Consider the following 22,795-nt stretch of genomic DNA (forward strand, 5'->3'; position numbering starts at 1 on the left):
AAAATTAATTCAAGTTATATGGTGTATCCGAACTTATTGAACACCGTGTTGATGTGGATATCTGGAAACACACCAGCCTAGTGAAATTCTTAACTCCTATGGACAATTTTTCAGCTTATTTGATGAACATTAGGTGAAATTGAAGTCAATTTGAATGTTTCAGACTCGTCCGACAGTCAGAAGTGCACGATTTTCAATCAGAATTGCACAATTCTGATTGGAACAGACCCCGCTCTAGTGTCAAAATTCTCGGACCGCGATGAATTCAGTTCATCGGTGCACTCGTCTATGGACTTATCCACCGATGAACCGAATTCATCGCGGTCCGAGAATTTTGACACTAGAGCGGGGTCTGTTCCAATCAGAATCATCCAATTCTGATTGGAAACGGCCCCGCTCTAGTGTCAAAATTCTCGGACCGCGATGAATTCGGTTCATCGGTGGATAAGTCCATAGGCGTGCTTGTGAAAAAGTTATGCCCTACAATCCGCTTGAAGGTACCGTAAACCAGGGTCAGATTGATCAGTGGGGTGAAATTGATCACTCGGATACTAAATTATAATTCCAATTTAGGAACTTCTAAACGTCGTTGTGATCATAAACTCCTTACCTCATATTGTTCATAGATGTCTAGGGATGAGTGTGGACTTTTTATTGTTTAGAAAAAGTTAGTCTTGCCTAATTATTTTAAGGATTTTCAATGTATCTCACACTTAGCTGAAATCGTTGGTACTAAACAATAGATTGCTACTAAACTTTCTGTGTTAACCTTTTTGTGAAACCTCGATTATGAAGTAAAGCAGCTATTTTGAACATGAATCAGTTTAAAAAGTTTTTCAATGAAATTAATTTGAAATAGAAATGCCTACCTGCAGGCGTTTAAGGGGCAATATCAAAATTTAATTTTGCTTTTAAACATCCGAACTCACTAGTTGTAAGAGTTTCGACGCGTTATTCGGACTTGGAAGCACAAAGTTAAGCGGAGGAGGCATTTTTTTAAATTTTTACCGACGTTCCATCGTATCTTGATCAATTTCGCCCCTAAGTGGCATTTTCATTTTTTATTTTGGAGTTTTTTACCTAAAAGTTTAAATTTGTTAAACAAAATTCTGTCACGTAGTTTTATAGAGATCCACTTGGTACTGATTTTGCAGAAACTCTTTTGACAATATTTGAATTGCAACTAATGTTATCAGTTGTTTTAAAGTGATCAATTTAACCCCGGATTACTGTACCTCACTTTAAACATTTAAAGGAATAACAACAATAACAAAACCCCACCTTTCAATGATTAATTGCCCATGGTAACGTTTTTTTACAAGCGTGTAATCTTCGTTAAAAAAATTCTTTACATTCTAGGCTATACCTAGGCACTCTAACTTTATCGATTTAGACTCTTGAAATAGAACCTAAAAAAATGAGCTGGAAAAAACTGTGTCAGGCCATTCGGCCGAAGGTCATTAGGCCTAATTGTCGTTGGGACAACTGATCACTGCCCTTCTGTTCTTGTTTATATTTTCTGATTCAAAATTTCCATTGTTGCTGTAATGTAAGGGCATTTGCAGGTAATTCTGTCTATTTTTTCTTTACATTATTTATACTGATATTACAACTATTGAAGTTATTCTTCTGATATTTTACCCCAGAATTTTTCCTTTTTTTAAAAAATAGCATGTGTTATTATTGAAATAGTTTTTGGCGCTGAAACTGCTAAAATTCAACTGATGGACTTTTCCTTCTTTTAAATATATGCTATTCTTTCTAGTTCCACTGTTTCACTAATAATTAAAAACAGTAAGAACTATTAAACAATATTAGTATTATAGAAGTAGTAGCTAATTACTGGTATGTCTAACATATTTTAAAACTGTTTTGTTTTCAGTTCCATAACTGCTGAATTCGTCCTGATGATCATTCGGCATAATGACCATTCGGTCTAATGACCAGTCGGCCTAATGATCTTCGGCCTAACGACTCAGCATAAAAAACAACGGTTACCTTGACCCATTCTATATTGTTTATGCTGAATGCCGAGTAGTTAGTAATTAATGCTACTCTTTATTGTAGATATAGGATAAGTGTACCAGTTATCGCTATAATGGTTCCCTATTTGGCCATAGTGGGTATTGGAGATAATTCAAAATGTTGCATCATTTCGAAGGTTTTAACGACAAGATACATTTAAATGCTTGCTACTAAAACTAATAGGTCAAAGCTCGAAAGCCTTCTAAATTTCCACTATGGCCAAATAGGGAACCACTATGGCGATAACTGGTACACTTACCCTACATAAATTGCATTTGTTAACATCTATCCCAACTTGCTCAGTGTCAGAAAAAATCGGGGCAAGATTTAAAAACTACCTACCTGTTAAAATTGTGTGAACTTTTATAGTCTTTGAGAAATGCCAACTAATCTAATGAAGAATGGGTGAAGCTATGGGGCACATCTTCACCCGGTTCTCTACCGGTTATTGAATCAATAAGCTTAAGGACGGAGCGACCTACTTTTCCATTGTGTTTGAGAAATACACATATTCAGGATTTGACTAAGACCAAGGCAATCAACTGCGTACAGTACATACGTATTCACAATCAGTGTGTACGACAGATGAGCATCAAATTGCAATTTAATTGCACTTCAGCTGAATGGACCGGCACTTGAAAATCAGTTGAATGCGTACCACACAATGCCGATGACGGCAGAAGATTTAGTCATATGCTTTCCATGACAAGAGATGCCTACATAAGAATGGAACGGAGAATATGAATTCAGTGGATAATATTTACCATCAGTGGCGTTTTCCGGCGGGACTAGGATGGTGCGGAACTGAAACGGTAAAACAGATTTATTGAGTCACGTGAAAAATCGTGGTGGGTTGGGAGACTTACCTGGAACATGGTAGCCTGAATGATGTTCGGTGGGAATAAATTCCTGGAAGATAGGAGGAAAGTACAGAGCGTTGATTTCCAGGATAACAATCTAGAAGGGAATTGTTTTTTACCGGATTAAATCTAGAAGCGTATCGGCAGTAAGGACTTGCCGAGTGGCAGCCTTACCCTTCATGCTGCCCACGTTGTGCCCGGCTCCGGGCCTAATGGTGCTAACGAGAATAATACCTAGCACCACCGCGCAGATGGTGGTGGTGAAGTAGTACACTATGGCTCTAAATGCAATCTTCTTCGACATGCTGAGATCCAGCGAGCCGATTGCACTGGTGATGGACGATACCAGCAAGGGTACAATCAAGCACTTCAGCATCCTGGAAGATGGCAACGGAAACCGGATTAGAAGCAACACCTCGGAGGTCGGGGTCATGGAGCCTACCGTAAGAACAGATCTCCCGGGTACTGAATGTACATCACTTCACGTTGCGTCCATGGCTCGGAGGAGTTTTTAAGCATTAAACCTAGGGTGGTGCCGCCGAACACACCTATCACCGTGAGGAAGGTGAGTAAGTTGGACTTGATGAAACGCTTCCATCGTGAGGTTGGTCTGGAGCCGGTCGTCGCATATGAGTTGGACATAATAAGCCGTCAGCGATGCCGGAGAAGGGCTTCTGGAAGGGAGAAAAAAAAACTATCATTAATGTCGACATTTCTACGTTTTAAAAATGTTGAACCTATGAACAACTACACTACAAATAACATAGTAACAATACATGTTTGGTTAATTTGAACATAGTCTTAAATAATAATAGCTGAACGTTACCGCTTCGGCTGTATAGTAAAAGTAATGAAAGAATCCACGGCACGCCCCTATAACTATCTCATTGGGTACTCTGGGTAATCTGGGAGGTAGTTGATCAGCGGGGTGAAGTTGATCACTATGGGAGCCACGTCCTTCAACCACTGAGGATGCTACAATTCTGTTTCAATGGAAGAACTTTTGACCTAAATGAATTATGTGAATATATAAGAGGAATTTTTGAAGGTTTTCGGATGTGTATTAAAACTCGATAAAAAGACTGTCTTTCAAAAAATCGCCTCCCATCAACACTTGTATATCAGATGACTCATTAAACACTTTTATTCATTCATGGTAGGCTTATTGAACATAGTTTTGAGATAACATTGATGTTAACATGTACACACTCAATCACATCTTCCCTGTTCGGTAATTTATTTTGCGGTTCTTGAACCGTAAAACGGCAAAAATACTGAGTTTTCAGCTTTCCACACTGAATTTTGCTGATAATCAGTAAACGATTTCACTTTTAACTGACTACGGTATTATGAATTCGGTTGGAAATCGAAAAACTTTTTTTGAGAAAAATATTTTTGCTAATTGTGGATTGTTTACAACATACATCGGAAGTGACGAGTATGATAGTGCATCATTGAACGCATACAGCGCACTACACCCGGTACTGAAAAAAAGTGTCGCTAGTCAAAACGTCGCTATTCGGTTTGGTGCTGGCGCCATAATAATTGTTAGTACTGAATACACCGTAAAACTGAGACTTTACCGGTCATGAACAGTGGAACGGAAAAACTCAGTAAAAACAAGTACCGAGTTATCGGCTAAAACTACCTTTTACCACTACTTTTACTCTGCTTTTACTGAACCGCCAGTAAACACAAAACGTCAACAAAAAAAGCACGGTCGTCAATCGTCAATGTCAATCGAGAACTTTTGATCAGCCAGCACCGGAGTCATCGTCGGAAAATTGTGGATTCAGCCTCCTGCGGGAAACTTCCAACTAACGCAACAGCTAGATAAGCGGTAACAAGGATCCATGCAATTAGAAAGATGATCCATTTCTTGCAACAAGCTCGTTGTATCGATCCCTCCTCATGTCTCAGAATTTTCAATGAAAAGCTGACCAAGGCGCTTAAATAAAACACTCAAAGTGGGAAGGGTCCTACAAAGCAGCGTTGTTCCGATAATGTGGTATAATCTCTAGCAATGCTAAATAAAATTAATAAATGAAAATTTCATTTGTTTTCTGGAAAACCGGGTTCCGCTTGAACAACTGAAAAACTCAGCAATTCAGAAGTAAACAAACGCTTTACCGAAAAAGACAGTAACAGTTTTAGCGCGAACATTTATATTTTGACAGATCAGAAATTTTTCCCATTACTGAGTTTTCGGTAGCAACAGAAAATTACTGAGTTTTCTCTGCTGTTCAAAAACCCAGTAAAATTTTACCGAGTTCGGTAATCAAATCTGAGTGTTATAAGTTTTATTCTAAAATCGCATATTTTTGCGAAAGTAAGACGATTTTTCAAGAGATTGCCTAGGGTCTGGGACCATTTGGGCAGGAGCACCTATTTTGGGCACTTGCTGCTATAACTTAGTCAATTTTGAACCGATTGACTTGATTTTTGAGACACGATCAGATACACACAGCATCTAGCCATGTGCAAAAATTCAAGTCAATCGGTTCGAATTTGACTGAGTTATAGCAGCAAGTGCCCAAAATAGGTGCTCCTGCCCAAATGGTCCCAGACCCTATCTTGAGGCGTTTAATGTGGGTCATTCAGTAAATTACTAAACTTTATTTTATTTTTAACTTACAAAATACATCAGTTGTAAGAATTTCAAAAACTTATTCAGATTCAGCATCATCAAATTTAGTTTGTTCAATAATTTTAGTCTTAGATTTTTTTTTAAGTTTTCAAAACCTTTTTTATTTTTTTATTCTTCAACCACTTAACCTAATTGACAGCTTTTTTGTCTACTAGGACACTGCGTGAGCGATTCCAATTGGCGGCTGCACTTACACCTAAATGTATTCTATTCTTATTCTTCTATTCCGAACTGGTTGCCGTTGTGCTGCTGTCACTTTTCTACACTGTCCATGGGTACGTGATGAGCACGAGGATGTTGATGTGTGGCTCTTATTCCTTCTCCAGGCCGATTGGGGGTCCATAATGAGTTGCCGTTAGCCGATATCCAAGTTTCCGGGTCCGTTAGAGCAACTCTGCTCAGCTGCTCTCATGGGGGAAGAGCAACTGACGAAAATTGGCAAGTGCCGGGGCTGGGATCGAACCCATGGCCATCCACTTATGGAAGTGAACGTGTAGCCACTACGCTACGGGCCCCGACATATCTTAGAATGTTATGTCATTGGTTGAACAACTTCACCCCGGATTGAAAGTTTTCAAATTTGACCATTTGAACATTTTTAACAAAACGTAGCAGTTTCTTGTAAGAATTTCGTTTACGGAACTTGATACTGGTCCACTCAGTACATATTTTGAAAATATTTGTTTGGACTCATATACATTGAACCTGATTATGTTGAAAAGAATAGAGGAAAAGTGATCAACTTCCCCCCAGATTACGGTATTGCGAATTTAATTAGCTACTGGACTATTGCAGAAGTTTCAGGTATCAGTAGGTCGGCTCCAGAGTAGGCCGTCCCTTATTTTGCAAAATTTAGAAATGTTATAAGTTCGTTAGTGGAAAATGATCGTTTTAGCTAAAAAATGATCGTGTCAAAATTTGAAGTCCGTATCTCAAGGCTAAGTGGTCCCTCAAGGGGCCTAAAGTTGTCAAAAATTGTATGGGACCAAAAACACATGAAATTTTTATCGACAAAAAAATACGCTAATCTACTAAAACCGGTGATTTTAGGACCCTAAAGGGCCAAAAATGTGCTTAGATTTGCGATATCTCTACTCGTTTCCAAGATATTGACAAAAAACAACTGAAAAATCAGCATTTTTGACCATTTTTTTAGATTCCGAAGGAAACTTACCTTATTTTGTTCAATAACTCAAAAACGAGTAGAAATATCGCAAATCTAAGCACATTTTTGGCCCTTTAGGGTCCTAAACTCACCGGTTTTAGTAGACTAGCGTATTTTTTTGTCGAAAAAAATTTCATGTTTTTTTGGTCCCATACAATTTTTGACAACTTTAGGCCCCTTGAGGGACCACTTAGCCTTGAGATAATGACTTCAAATTTTGACACGATCATTTTTTAGCTAAAACGATCATTTTCCAACAACGAACTTATAACATTTCCAATTTTTGCAAAATAAGGGACGGCCTACTCCAGAGGCACGTTCTCCTCCATTTGGGAAAATTGTGCAGAAGTTTTAACGAGTCTGGAATAAATGAAAGTGCGGGATTGCATCCAATCAACACGGTATCTTCAGAGCTGTACTTATCGGATAAGGTGGTCGGGAGCAGTACTGAGACTACCAGACTCAATAGCCTCAGGGTCGACCCGTTCACCTCACGGAACTCGCGGGCAGGGAACTCTCACACTTACTACTTAGTAATAGGACACAACAGCACTTCACGGACAACTACTTTTTTTTCAGGTTTTATACTCTGTATTTCAGGGTCTTGGTACCTATTTCTACTTTCCCTATATCTTCCACTTTCTAACAGCTAACCACACCTTATCACGTTGGGGGCTACTCTTCTTGATCATCACGACGTACTCGGTATTGCGCGCGATGGCGGCGCGCAGACACTTCGCTCGGCTTCCTGATGCTAGCGTACACTATGGCGACGCAGGGTACTTTTCACCGCTACCAGTCCTGTGGTTCGCTGTGGCTTGGGGTTGCGTCGCACGGGTCTCTAGTACCTCCTACGGGTACAGCCGACGTAATGACGGATCAGCTTTCGGCATGTTCTGTGCCGTTATTCACCCAGAACGGACACGGAGACAGCGTGGGTGACTCGGCCTTCTTATTCCATAAAAACGGCGAGGTTCTGTAGCCCAATTTGCTATCGATCTGTCCACTCTACACACTTTCTCAAAACTTCAACTTCTTTCCACTTTCAAACTTTGCCGGCTACTTCTAACTTTTCAAACTATTTTGCTGCAATGATTTGGTCTCCAGCTTTACTGTATAGAACAACGAACTCTGGGCAAGTGAGCGATTTTGGAGTCGCCACACGGCTTGAGGTTCATGACCACGTTCCTCGGTCATTGCCCTCTTCAACAGCCCAGTTTCTTAATGGCCCCTTAGTTTGCCAAACTTGATTTGACTCAGAATAAATAAAACAGCGTTGGGGGGTCAGCAAATTACAAATAAACATATTTGGGGAAAGAAAATCCCTTGTGAACTTCAATTTGATTGCGTCACTTAAGGCGCCGTCCACAAATTACGTAAACGCTATAGGGGGAGGGGGAGTATGACCGGTCCATACAAAAATTTTAGAGTTTTCATACAAAAAAGCGATACAGAGGGGGTAGGGAGGGGGGTAAAAATGTCGATTTTAGCATTACTGCGCTGCCATAGTACCGCGTCAAAGTGAGAGTGGGAGTGCGCGTCCAAAGGATTTTCGTGAATTTGCTGTTGCTGATATTTTTCTTTGCGGCTTCGCCCACGCGCACTCCCACTCTCTCGCGTAACTATAACGGTACCCTTACGTAATAAATAAATGCTGCCTAACTGGTTTTTATCGAATGAATTGAATCATTCAGAGATTAATACCCAATGTCACAATCCTAGAGGATATGCCTTGAATTCGTAGAATAAACTAGTCTCATTTCTTGACAAATTTGGCCCAGGCTCAAGGGCACTAGGTATGTGAATACGGACAAATGAATTTCTTGAAGACTTATTGTATAAATACAATAACATTTGATATGAACCTGCTTCGAATAAAAACACTGATAAATAATAGCTGCTTGCAATTTCTTTATTTATTATTATTCAAATACCAAACAAATATTGCTTGTAAACTGTGTATATTGGGTTTTTCATCAATGTTTAGACTACTGTGATAATTTGAGAATCCATTGATTCATTATTTCTCAGCGACATTTCATACTAATCAAACTTATTTTGTTTACCTGTTGTACCTCCGACGCCTCTGTCACGTACTCAACCGAACTTGTATACGCTAGCCGCTGCGAAGTCGTGTGCGAAATTCGACTGTGATAATAATGAATTCGGGCCGAGTCTAAATGGGTGCAAATGTCGCAATACTTTGCGGAATTACCATACATCAGTGCTAATGGTTCAAACCACTGCTTCCATGAATTCAATAAACAGATGAGGTCACAGTCAGATTGCCTTCCTCTCGTTCGCATGCTGAACTAATTGGTCATCACGCCCGTAAGAATGCGCGCGGACGGAAGTTAACACCATCGAATCAATTGGTGCTCATACTAGAATGCAATCGACACGAGTACCGACCGGTCAAACAAGACGATAATGAACAAATTGATTGCGCTCGATGACAAACGGCGGCGACCGACCGACACCGGGCGATAGAGAATAAGTGTCAAGTTCATTTTGCAACCGTACTTGTAATATGATCTCATAGTCCCCATAGTTGTTATTCATAATATAGGTAGATGATATGTGCTTGCTCTAGCCGCTACACTACACCGGACCGATCTGGATGCGGTCGGAAGTCACTTAGTGTAGGCAAAATAAAACAGTAACGGTCTAGTTACGCAGATTTATGAGCGCACGTGGTTGTTTAGTGTGGAGTGCTCCGTATTGTTGTCGTGGGTTCTGCATCCGCGCCAATTTGTGTCCACCCAAATCCATTACTAATTCATGGTTGACATGCAGTAAAAGTAAATAGCGCACTCGATAGCGCATCACTTAGACGGGGTTCTGCATAAACCAAAGCTATCCAACCTTTTAAGCTGCGGGCCACATGCTTCACTGTACATTAGTAGACCGACCATGAATTGAAATTCGACAATTCTAAATGTTTTTATTTTTAATAACTTTACTGAGTATTGCTGATCAAGGCAATCGTTTGATCTTGATCTAGAAAGATATTTTTTTTTAAATTTCGCGTTTTGGAGATAATATTTAAATATTCTTGCTGAAAAGCAGTCTGTCTCGCGTTGTTTTGAATACCTATGGCCAAAATGTGAAACAATTTTACGACTGTTCACAAGTTTTACTTTTTTTTTCTACACGGAGAGACGAAACTACCCAAAAGTGAGTTCTTTCCACTCAACTTCGGGGTTGCGTGCGTCAAGCCACTTTTGAGTTGATGGAATCGATGTTTTTGTTGGGTTGTTCCCGCTTGCTTCCATGTGAAAGGAATACCTAATTTTAGGTTTTTTTCACCCAACCGAAATTTTGACTAGGTTGTATTCACTCAAATTTGAGTACTGTGCTAGAAACTCAGTTTTGGCTTGACGCACTGAACTGCAAAAGTTGGGCTGTTTCTCTCTTCACTCTCTGACAACATTAGAAAGAGCGCATGAAAAAGAACTCAAAATTGAGTTTAAAAGTACCTAATTTTGAGTTTTTCAGTTTCTCCGTGTATAGAGCTTATGATAATATTTCAATATACACTCTGTTTCAATGTTATTATTTATTTGGGATTTTTCGACTGGAACAGGAGTTTTATTGGGTGGGAACGGCTATCTCAGTCTTAATGTTTAAACGATTCATTTTATTCTATCCGACGTTTCGGCCATGGGTTTTGGCCTTTTTCAAGGGAAAACTATATTTGTACAAAACATGAATTAGTTTTAACCTTGTTAGTCTAGTCTAGTTTATCTTACATTGTCTATCGTCCCTGTCCTTGTTACAATTTGCATTTGTGTTTGTCAATTTATCCGGGTCATTTCTTCTGTAGAAAATATTAGATTGGACTTGGAAATACAATTCAACATGAAATACAAATCACGAATTTCTTACTTTGGCACAATTTTAAGAAAATATAAACAATAATTTTGGTCACAGTTTGGCTTACTCATATAATATTGTTAAAGTGACCAGATATATTTTGCTCTGATGCGGGACACAATTTTACATTACTCAAATTATAAGTGTTTCAGTGATTCAGTGACCCGATTTTCAAATCAAAATTCAGGTCGTAAACTCAATGAATGGAAAAGTCTAATAATTGTCCAATTTCCAAAAAAAAAAAAACTGACAGGTTTGCCTAAAAATTTTCCCTAGAATTTTCAAGAGATTAGTTTCGAAATGTCGGAATACTTTTCTATGAAAAAAAAAATCATTAAAATTCCTGGAGAAAATTCAGGAAACCGTTTGTGACTATACTATAGGACTTTTAGTTGAATTCTAATGTAAAGCACGGGAGAATTACTAAAGGAAACGTTTCAAAATATTTCTGAGATGAAATTCTCGAACAATTCCTCCATTGTTTTCGTTACGAATACGATGTGTACCTTTATTCAATATTCAAAGTATAGAAGTTTCTAAACAAACAAACTAGTTTCCAGGAATCTAATGGATGGAATTCCTGGAAACTAGTTGCTAATAATTAGTCCGAATTACCACAGGATTTTTCAGAATGATCCACAATATATTTCTTAGGGCATTTCTATAGCAATTGAATGATGATGAAGCAATTCCATGATGGAAATCTCCGGGAGAATCTTTAAATGGACATTGTAATATTGTGTCCGTCCGTCTCCGCTGCTAGCAATGAATGTTGTTGTTTTCGTTCCCTTTCCCAATTGTTCCCATCACGGTCATGTGTGCCAAAGGTATGCGCACAGACAATGATGTGAAACAGATCAAGGTATAAATAGGCATAAGGTACGCACACCAATGTTCGTCGGCCAATATACTACAATCTCCCCTTTTCAATAAAAATGCAAACTAGTATACTGTTTCATAATTTGAGTAATTGTGTTTAATGTTCTCCGACTAATCTGATCCTTTCTTGGTACATTTTCGTTCACTACATGCCTACCTAAAATCAGATAAATTTCATCAGTCAATGACTGTTGGGGCTGTGTGTTATCTGGCTCACCACTTTTCGTATAGTTTGGCAAGCAAGCCTCATAGTACTCATGCCAGTCTAAAACATGTGTTTATCTGATATCTTCCCTCTTTTTGTAATGATTGCAGCCTACCATCTCCATCAGTTACCTAAGTACTTTGATTTATTGATGAAAAGCAGGCAGATGATTTCTCGTCAAAATGTCGGGGAGTGTATTTCAAATGCAATCCACCCTTTCAACCGCTTTATAAAACATTTCATCATTTGCTATCTCCGGGCACTTCCATCTCTTCAACCATCCGGATGTCAGCTGTACGTCCACGGTATTTTATAGCTGTAATTCTTATATTAGAACAACTACCCCATAACTCAAAACAAGTTTTGTGCTTATTCGTTCTACAAACGTTAATGCACGTGGAAGAGTAACGAAGTATCTAAGAGAAGAACAGCTGAGAGTCAATTCACTTTATCTCACAATGAAACCTTGTGTATAATCGTTTATACTGCATCTGTCACAGACTACCCTCACAATTGCATGTAATTTTACACAACTTACATTTGGCTAGTAGCATGCCTGCTGTTAACACTTTTATTATAATTTTTTTTTTTGCGATAATCCCGGATGCGCTGTCTCATTGGGTGCGCCCAAGATGGCGATTATCAATCATTGCTGTTGATGTCAACCAAGATGATGAGTTGAATTGCATTTAAATCGACAATACTTGTTTTATCCACTTTATCTAAGCCTAACCTATGGCAACGCATAGTTACAAGTTATCATGTGCACCACAGAGTTTCGAAATTTTCAACAAGTGCCATGCTTCAAAAGATATTAAAAACATATAGAATACTTTGCATATCTTTTCTTACGAGCGAGTTTACGAGTTGACGATGACAATGAGCTGCTGGCAAACCTCTATGCATGTTCTCATGAGAACATCAACGCAGATCTTATCTTACAATCCATTTCATCCCACGCTTGCTTGCATAACAACTATCTTTAATGCAATGCAGGATAACTCGTATCTCAAAACAGCAAGGCAATATAACGAAGCAGTCAGCTAATCGTCCATGTTGGCATCCAGCCTCATGTTTGAAGGCACAACAAACATTTAAATGGTACATGTAGTGAAACATTTCATCCATGATTCAGAAGCAAAAGCAACATTCATCGAACCTTGCATTGTCGACCGAGATCCTAGATCAGATAAGGGAAACTATACAAAGAGGAAACCAAGTTTCAGCTTTCATAAGAACACCATCAAGTTTCTGAATCATTTGACATCTCTAACCATCAATAATCAAACATATTTCCTCTAAGTTATATTTTTCCTATACTATCATATTGCTGAAATATCTCGAAATATGTTTTGCACAATGAGATTAACAATTATCTGAACTTATCACATCAACTATAATTAGTTGGGCATCCTTTCCAACGTTATCCAATAAAACAACTCCAGATATGCCAAGTAATTCCTGATCGCTCCCTGCTGTACAAAGTTCTTCTTCGAAGAAGTGTCAACCTGACTTATACTCCTTTTATTTATTTTTTTTAACTTCTGCATAAATGCGTGTATGATCATAGCCATCCCAAGAACCGAAAATAGGTTTAATAATCCGTTTCTCTTTCTTCCAACTTGACAACACAGTGAATTCAACCAGTTAGATTCAGCCTAAAAATCTTCAATCCGCAAACTGTGCTGTCTATTTTTAGTTGCTTAACACAAAGTCTATACCTTACCCATCAAAAAGCATCCAAACACAACCGTGAACTTCTGCCAAACAGTAATCTCCAAAGACTGCAACACCTTGTTTGAACTAGCACAGCCGCAGCAATAAATACGGTCTGCCGTGGGCAAGAGAATGGCATAATCAGCTTCTGCTGCAAATCTGACGTGCTAAGCAATTCTCGACTAAGAGTAGAACAACCCTAACACTTACATACAGAAGAGGACTGTTAGTCCCTTGGTTAGGCCCAATCAGTCATCTCATTGATTCCTTGTGCAAGCGTAGCTAAACTGTTGTTACTGGAATGTCAACTACGGGCGGTCAATCATACTCGAGCTCAAGTCCTTCGAATTTCATGTACTAACATATGTTCTCAACACTGTCGCCGAATGCAAGCTGACTTGCTTCCCAATGCAATGGTTGGCCATTATTGATTGCTAATCTTTTACCGCTACTGTGCAACTTTTGACCAATAAAAGTAATAGAAAAACAGCCATTGCTGCATGAAATGCACTACTCTGTTTTAACAAGTGACAAAAATATGCCAGTTTTTTAAAACTAAAACAGTGTTGAACTTCTCGTTTCAAAACATCAACTCCTGTAAAGTTTTCTGTCACACAAGTATGCATGCACCAGTACGAAGCTTCAAAGGACTATCTTCTTTTTCTTGGCGTTCTTTTCCTTTCACAAAACTTCAGTATCTCACAAAACTTCAACGATTTTGTTTGTAACTGAAGCAGTTGACCCATCCTCTCTTTGCCTGCTACTCCTTAAGTAATGATCTTGCAAAGTTCTATCAACTTAAAACGTACTCTGCTTAACGCTGTATGAGTTCATACACCTGACAGGCAACACTTTGTTATTCCACAATGTTTGATAAATAAGAAACATTTGCCATCCTCATGGCCCTTTGACCAACCACAAATTGAAACCTCCGTCTCGAGCTAGACATGTTACCTTGCTAACCAGACTAACTGTTAACCATGACACATTTGGAGTACTATACTATAACACCGAAGAGTGTCAACACGTACTTAGAGAATGGCTAACTAATCAGGCACATCCCGATTCAAAACACACTGGTGCTTTCTCCTTCTTCTTTATGGCTCTACGTCCCCACTGGGACTTGGCCTGCCTCGCTTCAATTTAATGTTCTTTGAACACTTCCAGAGTTTTTTTTTTAATTGAAAGGCTTCCTTTGTCTGCCATATATCCATGAATATGTCTGCCATGAATATGTATATTGTGAGGCAAGCACAATGATACACTATGCCCAGGAAGTCGAGAAAATTTTCCCGACTGGAACGGGAATAGAACCCGCCAACTCTGGATTGGCGATCCATAGCCTTAACCACTAGGCTAACTGGAGACCCCTACACTGGTACTTTAATGGTAGCAAATTTGAGTAACCTTCAATTCAACCTCCATTCATGGTAAAAACACGACACATTACAAAAGCTTATGGGTGTCTTAATTACTCAAACTATCCCGATTCCTCCAAAAAGTCGTGCAGGACTGTCGACACACGCGACTTGCAATCCCCTCCGTGCCGAATAATTTCTTTCTCAACTACTTTTCTCGCTCCGCTTTTCGAAGCGAATCTCATCCATGCCAACATTGAAGACATCCATCGCTATTAAAGCACACTAATTCTTCTTCAAAGCAACGTTGAGAAGCCACGCAAAAAGTCTGCGGAGTTATTTCATAACTAGCGCCTTGCCACGATGCACCCCGTTGAACCAAACCTAGCACTGCCTGGGCAGTCGTATCGCATTGTTGCACAAATTCATCATTTTCTACATGATTCAAAATTCATCTCATGGTGGAAACCCCTGTTTCCATTTCCTATTGCATGCTTCGTATTCCAGGGAAGCCACAGTCTTCCGCTTACTCATTGGAACTATCCATCTTCCCCAACCTTGAGAATTCCAACTATTCTCACAGAGTTAACATGGGAAACCCTTCCGATTTCCGCCGAGATACTTCGTCAGAGAACTCTACCAATTCTCCTTCACAGGGAAAATCCTTCCGATTTCCGCCAACGCCATGAGAAACACTTTAATTCTCTTGAGCTTTGCCGCCAGGAGAATTCTTTCAATTCCCGCAAATAAACAGGGGAAATCCCTCCGGATTTTCCGCCAACTCCATGAGAATCACTCTGATTCTCGCAAAGCTCAACCCCACGGAGAATGCATCTAAATTCTCGCGTCTGAACATTTTCACCCAGTCACTTGCATTACTCCACCTAAATTGCAGTATTTGCGAACATCTGCTTGTCCACATCAATCCGTAGATAATCCGGCTCCTGCCGTTGCCGTTATATTTATATTTACCTCGTTTTTCTTTTTAATCCTCGTCGCCACTTGTAATATTGTGTCCGTCCGTCTCCGCTGCTAGCAATGAATGTTGTTGTTTTCGTTCCCTTTCCCAATTGTTCCCATCACGGTCATGTGTGCCAAAGGTATGCGCACAGACAATGATGTGAAACAGATCAAGGTATAAATAGGCATAAGGTACGCACACCAATGTTCGTCGGCCAATATACTACAGACATCCTAAAGAGATGAACCAGTCTCGGGCTGAAAATCTCCCTAATAAAGATACCTACTGTAACCTGTCGGTTACATCTTTAGATTTTTATGTTTGCATGAGCCGAATGTTGGCGGAAATTTCATGTTTTTTGTAATATAAATCAGAAGGCCCCACACGACTGAGAGGGTTACTCCGCTACCAAACTATTTCAACTCAGCATTGCTGAAGGGCGTAGTGGATGGCCATTATGATTTTATGTTTATGTGTGTCATGGCCGGGAATTTTGTCGCATGGGCGCTGCCATCTTCCAAATTGAAGATTTTTGGGCAGAAGTATATAGGCGTCCCGTGTGAGAAACACCGATCTCTACGATCGGATAAAAGTAGTGCCGCGTAGTGATTCTACTACCCCCCCTTCTTTTCCGATGGTGGGATTTGGGGCAACGGCCTACTACCGTTCAGGTAACGTAATCTAAGTTTTGGTCATTTGATCCCCTGACGGTAATTCTAATCCATAGGACCTCTTCCCGTATTATAAAATACGGCCTCACACGGGTCGACTCGGAAGTCAAAATGGCTTCCGGGTCTAACAGCCAAAGACGACCTTTCGTCCGCATTCGGACAATTCCCTCGGGCCTCGGGCCCTAATTGTCAAGGAGGGTCCTCTCTCGGCACGGTCTCTCCGGTATCGTCCTGGGCCGTGCCGATATCGCCAATGAGAGAAGACGCCTAGCACCACCAACGATTCCAGCAAAGCCCGCTGGACCGATTCCGACGCCATTCCGGACCAATGGACATCCCCGAGCCGCCCCGCGGCGAGATTCCGGCCCCACGGTAGGGCTATCGCAATCGTGCGTAACCGTGTGGGCCAGCGCCGGAGGAGTATAACAGTGCCCACAGTGATCGATCCCCTCTCTTGTACACACCACACAAAAATGTGAACCACACACCCACACGCCACAGAATAGGGCAAATAAATGTTTAAAGAACATGAAAATTCAGTGTTTCCATACTTAATCCGCGTCCCCTTGATCACCCAGTAGTAAGCCGACTCTGAGACCCAGCTCGAGGAGTTTCTTGCTGCTGCTAGCTTGTACGGGTAAGTAGTTGGCAGGCAGCTAGTTACACTACCTACCTAAATGAACATCCTGGAAGAAGCTTATGAAAAAATCATAAAAATCTATGCAAGAATTGCTATTGAAAACTTTAGAGGAATAATCCTGGGAAACATTTTCCAGCATTCCTACATTAATATCTGAAGGAGTTCTCGAAGGAACCCTTAAAAAACAGTAGAAACCCCGTGGAAATTTAAAACTAACTAGCTGAAAGGAATCTACAAGCTAGAAAATCATTTGAAATTTCCTAAATGTCCTCATTTTTTTTTTTCCTGGAAAATTCTTATTTGAAGCAATTTTACTTTTTTCACTGAATTTTTCAAGCATGGCTGAAACATTTCTCAAAGTATTTTTTTAAGAATTCTTCTATAATATACCACTCAAATTCATGATCACTTTGAAAATTGTATTTTTTGACGAACCCAGTAGCCTTTGGCAGGCTTTTCCTTCAATTTTATCTGACGGGTTCTAACAGGTATTTCTCCAAGAATAGCTTATGAGTTGCTACACCAATTAGGCTAAACATTGTTTAAGGAATATTTTTGAAATAAAAACATGAAAGAGAAGTTCGGACGAAATGTCTTAAAGTACTGCATGTAAGCAGCTAATTTACAAGAATCAAGCAAAATTAGTCAAGTTGATGTTCGAATCAAAAGTTTTTTTTTGTTTTGTTTTTGCTTTATAGACTTGATTTCAAGAAAAATAGAAGTAGTTCAACATATCTGTTAAGATCAAAATACTTCAGTGATTGTTGAAATCCGGGACATTTCCGGGACGATTTACAATGCGGGACGACTAGCCTGAATCCGGGACTGTCCCGCAAAATCCGGGACGTCTGGTCACTTTAAATATTGTTTATGCAATTCAGTATCATAATTTCTATTTTATAACTCATTTTAGTATCATAATAGCCAATTTTTCCGAACTGGTTCAATATGCAACTGAAATGAGTTGCATAATGAAAAATAGTTGCATAAGATTCATAATGCAACTCATTTGAGTTGCATTATGAACATTATGCAACCTAAATGAGTTGTATAATGAAAAAATCATTGCATAATATTTTGTATGGAACTCGTTGCAAAACTCGATTTTTTCAGCACTCTTCGTATTTATCCAACTGGACAAGCCTCGTTGGATGAATGTACGACTCGTGCTGAAAAAATCAACTTTTTGTAACTCATTAGATAAATAACTATTTTTAAATGGTGATTTTGAGCTTTATGGTAATTTATGCTTATGTCGTATTTAACGATTTCAATTACCAGCACATGGCAGAATCCCAGAACAAAACGAAATAATTCCCGGCGTGATATTCAAGCCTTTTCAACGCACATTATCTGATCTTTAATATCTTATCCTGTAGCGTGGTTCGAATCCCGATTTAGGCGCAATTAGCAGCAAAAAATGAACAACTGCAAATCCAAAACGTACCTCTAGCCTCGAAAGAGAAAGGAAGGCAATGAATCGGGGAAAATGAGCAGGAGGAAATATTTTTGTTTTTTTTTTTGACAATTTGGGGGATAGGAGGGATAAGAATTTATTTAGTCGTATATTGGGCCAAGCCCTGCATTTAATTAGTACGTATAGTGCTAAATAGATGCTATTTTAACTGCTTAATGGTTACCTGGGTTGCTATTTGTAGTTGCTGTCCAGCGTGGTAGAACTTATAGTGGTAGTGCCTAGCTAACGCTATTGCTAGCGGATGACGATGATCCAAAATGAACGGATGCTTCCTAGTTTCGGGCACTGGAGCATTGGCAAGACGACCACCGACGCATATGATGCCTGCCTTCAATACAGGGTACAACGATCTGATCCTGGACGATGATTTCACCTCTCCTTGTTTTCCAAGATCTGCCATTTCTTCCGCAAAGCTGTCATGTTGAGCTTGACGCACTAGGACGAGCAGTGCTTCTTCTAATTCTTCCAGTGAGACAGGTCCAGTTCTCTTCGAATTTCGATTCGCAGTATTGTGCTTGAGGCGGAGCAGAAGGGCTATAATGCGCTACAGCTCCTGGTACGACCATCGTAGTTCAAACAGCTCATTCGGAGGAAATCCCTGCGTGGGAAACGCTTGAGATGCACGCGCTCCCGAAAGCGTGACGTCTTCTGGAACTTCGGAGATTTGGCTCGTTTGAGGCCAATAGCATTGATCCTGCAATAACCACTGGGGACCTTCGAACCAGCGCCGTTCGTATTGGAGTTGGGCTGGCGACATCCCACGAGAAATTAGGTCCGCAGGAATCTCGATTCCCGCTACGTGGCTCCACGTTCCGCCTTGGGTGAGATGTTGTATCTCCGATACTCGGTTGGCAACGAACACTTGCCAACGAGACGGAGGAGATCCGAGCCAGTGATTAACAATTGTGGAATCCGTCCAGAAAAACGCGGTAGGTACTGCCTTGACTTGGACGAACTTCTCGTAGAGATAACTTAACAGGAGTGCAGTCGACAACACGAGCCGGGGAATTGTCATTTTCTTCTTCTTTTGCTTCAGATTCTCAAGAGGAGCCACTCGAGACTTCGATGTGATTAACCGTACAGTGACGGTCCCGTCTGAAGCAACGCACCGAAGATAGAGACACACTCCGTACGCTACTGTTAACGCATCGCTGAATCCGTGCAGTTGAACGGAAACGCAATCATTGCTGAGTCCAACCTAGCGGGGAATAGTAAGCGTTTCGAGTGCCATTAAGTTCTGTCTATATTCTTGCCACATGTCATGTATCGACTAGTCCAGTGGGTCATCCCAGCCGCATTTCAGCCGCCACAGCTGCTGAATGAAGATTTTCGCCTGTACAACAACCGGACCGACTAGTCCCAACGGATCGAATAGGGACACTGCGTCGGAGTGTATGCTTCGCTTAGTGATGATTGAGGAATTGGACTTGCATTGTGGGAAGGAAAAGTTGAATTCGTCGGAGCTCACATTCCATCGTAGTCCCAGTGTTTTCACTGTAGCATTGGACGAATCAAGCTCAAGCATGGAGCGATCATCTCGCAGGTGCTTCGGAATGCTATGGAGAACTTCGCTTGAGTTTGAATTCCATTTTCGGAGACTGAATCCGGCCGAGTCCGACACGTCCTTGACTTGCTTCACCAACGTTTTGGCTTCCTCGATGCTATCGGCGCCCGACAGCATATCGTCGACGTAAAAGTCATGGTAGATGACTTCAGATGCCACTGCTTCTTGAGGCATCTTGTCGCTAAATACGGCGCGCTAGCCGTACCATACGTGACAGTCGTGAGTTCGAAGAATTTCAAGGGTTGGTCTTTCGAATCACGCCACACAATTGTGTGGAGAGGATGATCGTTTGGTTGAGTGAGCATCATCCGGTACATTTTTGCCACATCCGACACTAATCGCTATTCTATGGAGGCGAAACCGTAGTAGAATCGCCAGAAGAGGATCCTGGACCACTGGGCCGACCATTAATGCGTCGTTTTCCAAGAAATCAGAGATTCCCCAAAAGTCCCAAGTAACCAAAAGTTCCGCTTCCCATGACAAAATGCACTTTCAAGTTTCACGAAGTTCAGATAAAGTTCCGAATGCTGCTTGATATGCTACTAGAAACTTTATTGGAACTATGTATCAAGTTCTTAGAAGTCCATTTCAGTAGCTTGATATGCTAAGGATTATTTATTTGTCATTTTTGCAAAAACTACTTCATAAGAGTATTGGACAGCAAGTTTAAATTTACCAAATCAATTAATTGAAGTGTAGATGAAAAAAAAAATATGACGCCCACCGGATTTGTACCGGTAGCCGGTGCATGGGAGCCTTACTCTACCTCAACACTAGAAATGCGATGAAGTATACAGTGGAAGATATCTGACTTGAATCAATGCTCTGCCGACAGCTGTTTGTAAACTTGTACAGTAGCGCAGTTAACCTCATCATATCAAGAGTGTATAGCAGCGCAGCGGTACGACAGTAGGATATCATGTAGGAGGACCCGGTTCAAATCTTCATAGGAGTGTGTAATGTATAGTAAGTTTGATCATGTTTTACGCAATACAAGCAAACTACAGAGATTGTGGCGAATCTGAAAAGTACATTTTTGGTTTAACATTTGAGGGGCCCAGATACAAAGGGGTGTAAGTGATCATTTTGTCGATTTTGAGCTGAACATATCAAAAAATTCTTCATATTTCAAGCTTTCGGGAACTTTTTTAAGATTATTGTTAAGATGATTAGACAAATTTCAATAAAGCGGAGAAAATTGGTTCGATTTTGAAACTCCATACATTTTGTATGGGACAAAAATTGGTGTAAAACTTTAAACCTCATTTACTCGAACGTCGGTTTTTAACACTTACACCCTTTTGCTTCTAACCCCCTCATTTATTTTGAGAAAGTTCCATCAGAAGCTGCTTAGAAAGCTATCCAGCTTCCTTATGTGAACTTTCAAAATCCGGAATTACTTAAAAATGAAGCTGCTTAGAAGACTAAAGAGCAACCTCTAGCATGCTGCTTAGCTCATAAAGTACCCTCTTGTCCGAACTTTTAGTTACTTGGGGTGTTAGCAAGGTTTCTCTGAAGATTCCACTAGAAGATATTTGAGGTATCCTGACAAAATATCCAGGGACTCAACTATTTCTAGGCATATTCCTAAAAAAATCGAGAGTTCCTTCGGAAACCTATAAAGTTTTTTTTTGTATATAATTCCAATAATTTCGTACACAATTTCACATGCATTTCATGTAGAAATACCGGGATTTTAGATAAAAATCCTTCCAGATAAGTTTCTAAACAAAATACCATGAATTTTAACAGAAATTATTCAAGCAACAACAAATAAAAAAAAATCTGCAAGAAAAAGAATTCATTAGGATTTTTGCAAAAAAAAGTCGGCACAGATGCACTAACGTAATTGCATTGATGATATGAATTAATATCAAAAGTATTTTACCCGTCGCCGTTAAATTACAATTACGTCCACCGCCTGCGCAAACAACAGGTGCCCGATTCTCTTCGGCTCTTTCTTTCACACACCAACGAATCTTGCTATAACTTGTACTAACAGCCTCTTGAAAAAAAAAAATAGGTCACTATCCGTCTGCCGAAATAGCAAAGAAAGGAAAAACAACGTGCTGCGGATGATATAGTCAAAGCATTATTGTAATAAACCCGAAATTCCGCTGAAGACGGTGTCGGCATGATATATTTTCATCGTACCGTGGTGGCGGCGTCCAACGCCGACGGATGAGGTGGGGTGACAATTTTGGTCATCAGAGCTTGATGAATGAGTTTTCATTCTCGACTGATGAACCGCTTGCTCAGTAGCATCAGCAAGGGTGCCTTTTGGCACTTTGGCGAGCATACGACAACGCTCGACGACGTGAATTTTGTCAAGTCCAGCACTCGCAATCGCAAGACTCGGTGTAGCCATGTTATTTGAAGCAATTTTCGATATAAATAGCGACAAATTTTGTGGCTGGGCGAGGAGAGCGCCGAGTGGGGCTGTCTGACCGAATATTTAATTCGATGACTGACCAGTGATCCGCTGAACACCGATCTCCCCTAAATTGCACGCTGTTGCTAAGAAGCAAATCGTAAAATTTGGCCATTGTCTGCTATATCTTGAGAGGGCGTTGATTCGGACTGAAGGCATGTTTGAAGATGTTTTTTATTTCCTTTTAAAAAAATTATCAAATTGAAACAAACTGAAAACATGGTTCAACTAATCAGTGCAAGTTCGCAAGAAATGGGAATACATACAATAAATATCTAACCCGTGTTCGAAATAATCTTAAATTCACCAGTGACAGTCAA

At 40.2% G+C, this 22,795-nt stretch overlaps 1 protein-coding gene and 1 long non-coding RNA gene across 12 annotated transcripts in view; one reads left to right on the forward strand and one right to left on the reverse strand.

Annotated features, from left to right (window-relative positions):
* The window catches only part of LOC134287444 (uncharacterized), a 443,288-nt gene that overhangs the window by 305,990 nt on the left and 114,503 nt on the right, over window positions 1-22,795 (forward strand). The window lies entirely within an intron of this gene.
* Window positions 1-22,795, reverse strand: part of LOC109429583 (excitatory amino acid transporter 3) — a 77,525-nt gene that overhangs the window by 11,079 nt on the left and 43,651 nt on the right. For 10 of the 11 annotated variants that reach the window (XM_029864076.2, XM_029864085.2, XM_029864075.2 and 7 more), the window contains exons 3-6: window positions 3,328-3,559; window positions 3,005-3,262; window positions 2,892-2,934; window positions 2,790-2,829 (exon numbers count right to left, since the gene is read on the reverse strand). In XM_029864076.2, coding sequence (XP_029719936.2) covers window positions 2,790-2,829; window positions 2,892-2,934; window positions 3,005-3,262; window positions 3,328-3,527 — 541 coding nt within the window. In that variant the 5' untranslated portion in view covers window positions 3,528-3,559. The remainder of the gene's footprint in view (window positions 1-2,789; window positions 2,830-2,891; window positions 2,935-3,004; window positions 3,263-3,327; window positions 3,560-22,795) is intronic. The other variant, XM_029864084.2, reaches the window with a different exon arrangement.

Source organism: Aedes albopictus, chromosome 2, assembly GCF_035046485.1.
Source record: "Aedes albopictus strain Foshan chromosome 2, AalbF5, whole genome shotgun sequence".
In the NCBI taxonomy this organism is placed as follows: domain Eukaryota; kingdom Metazoa; phylum Arthropoda; class Insecta; order Diptera; family Culicidae; genus Aedes; species Aedes albopictus.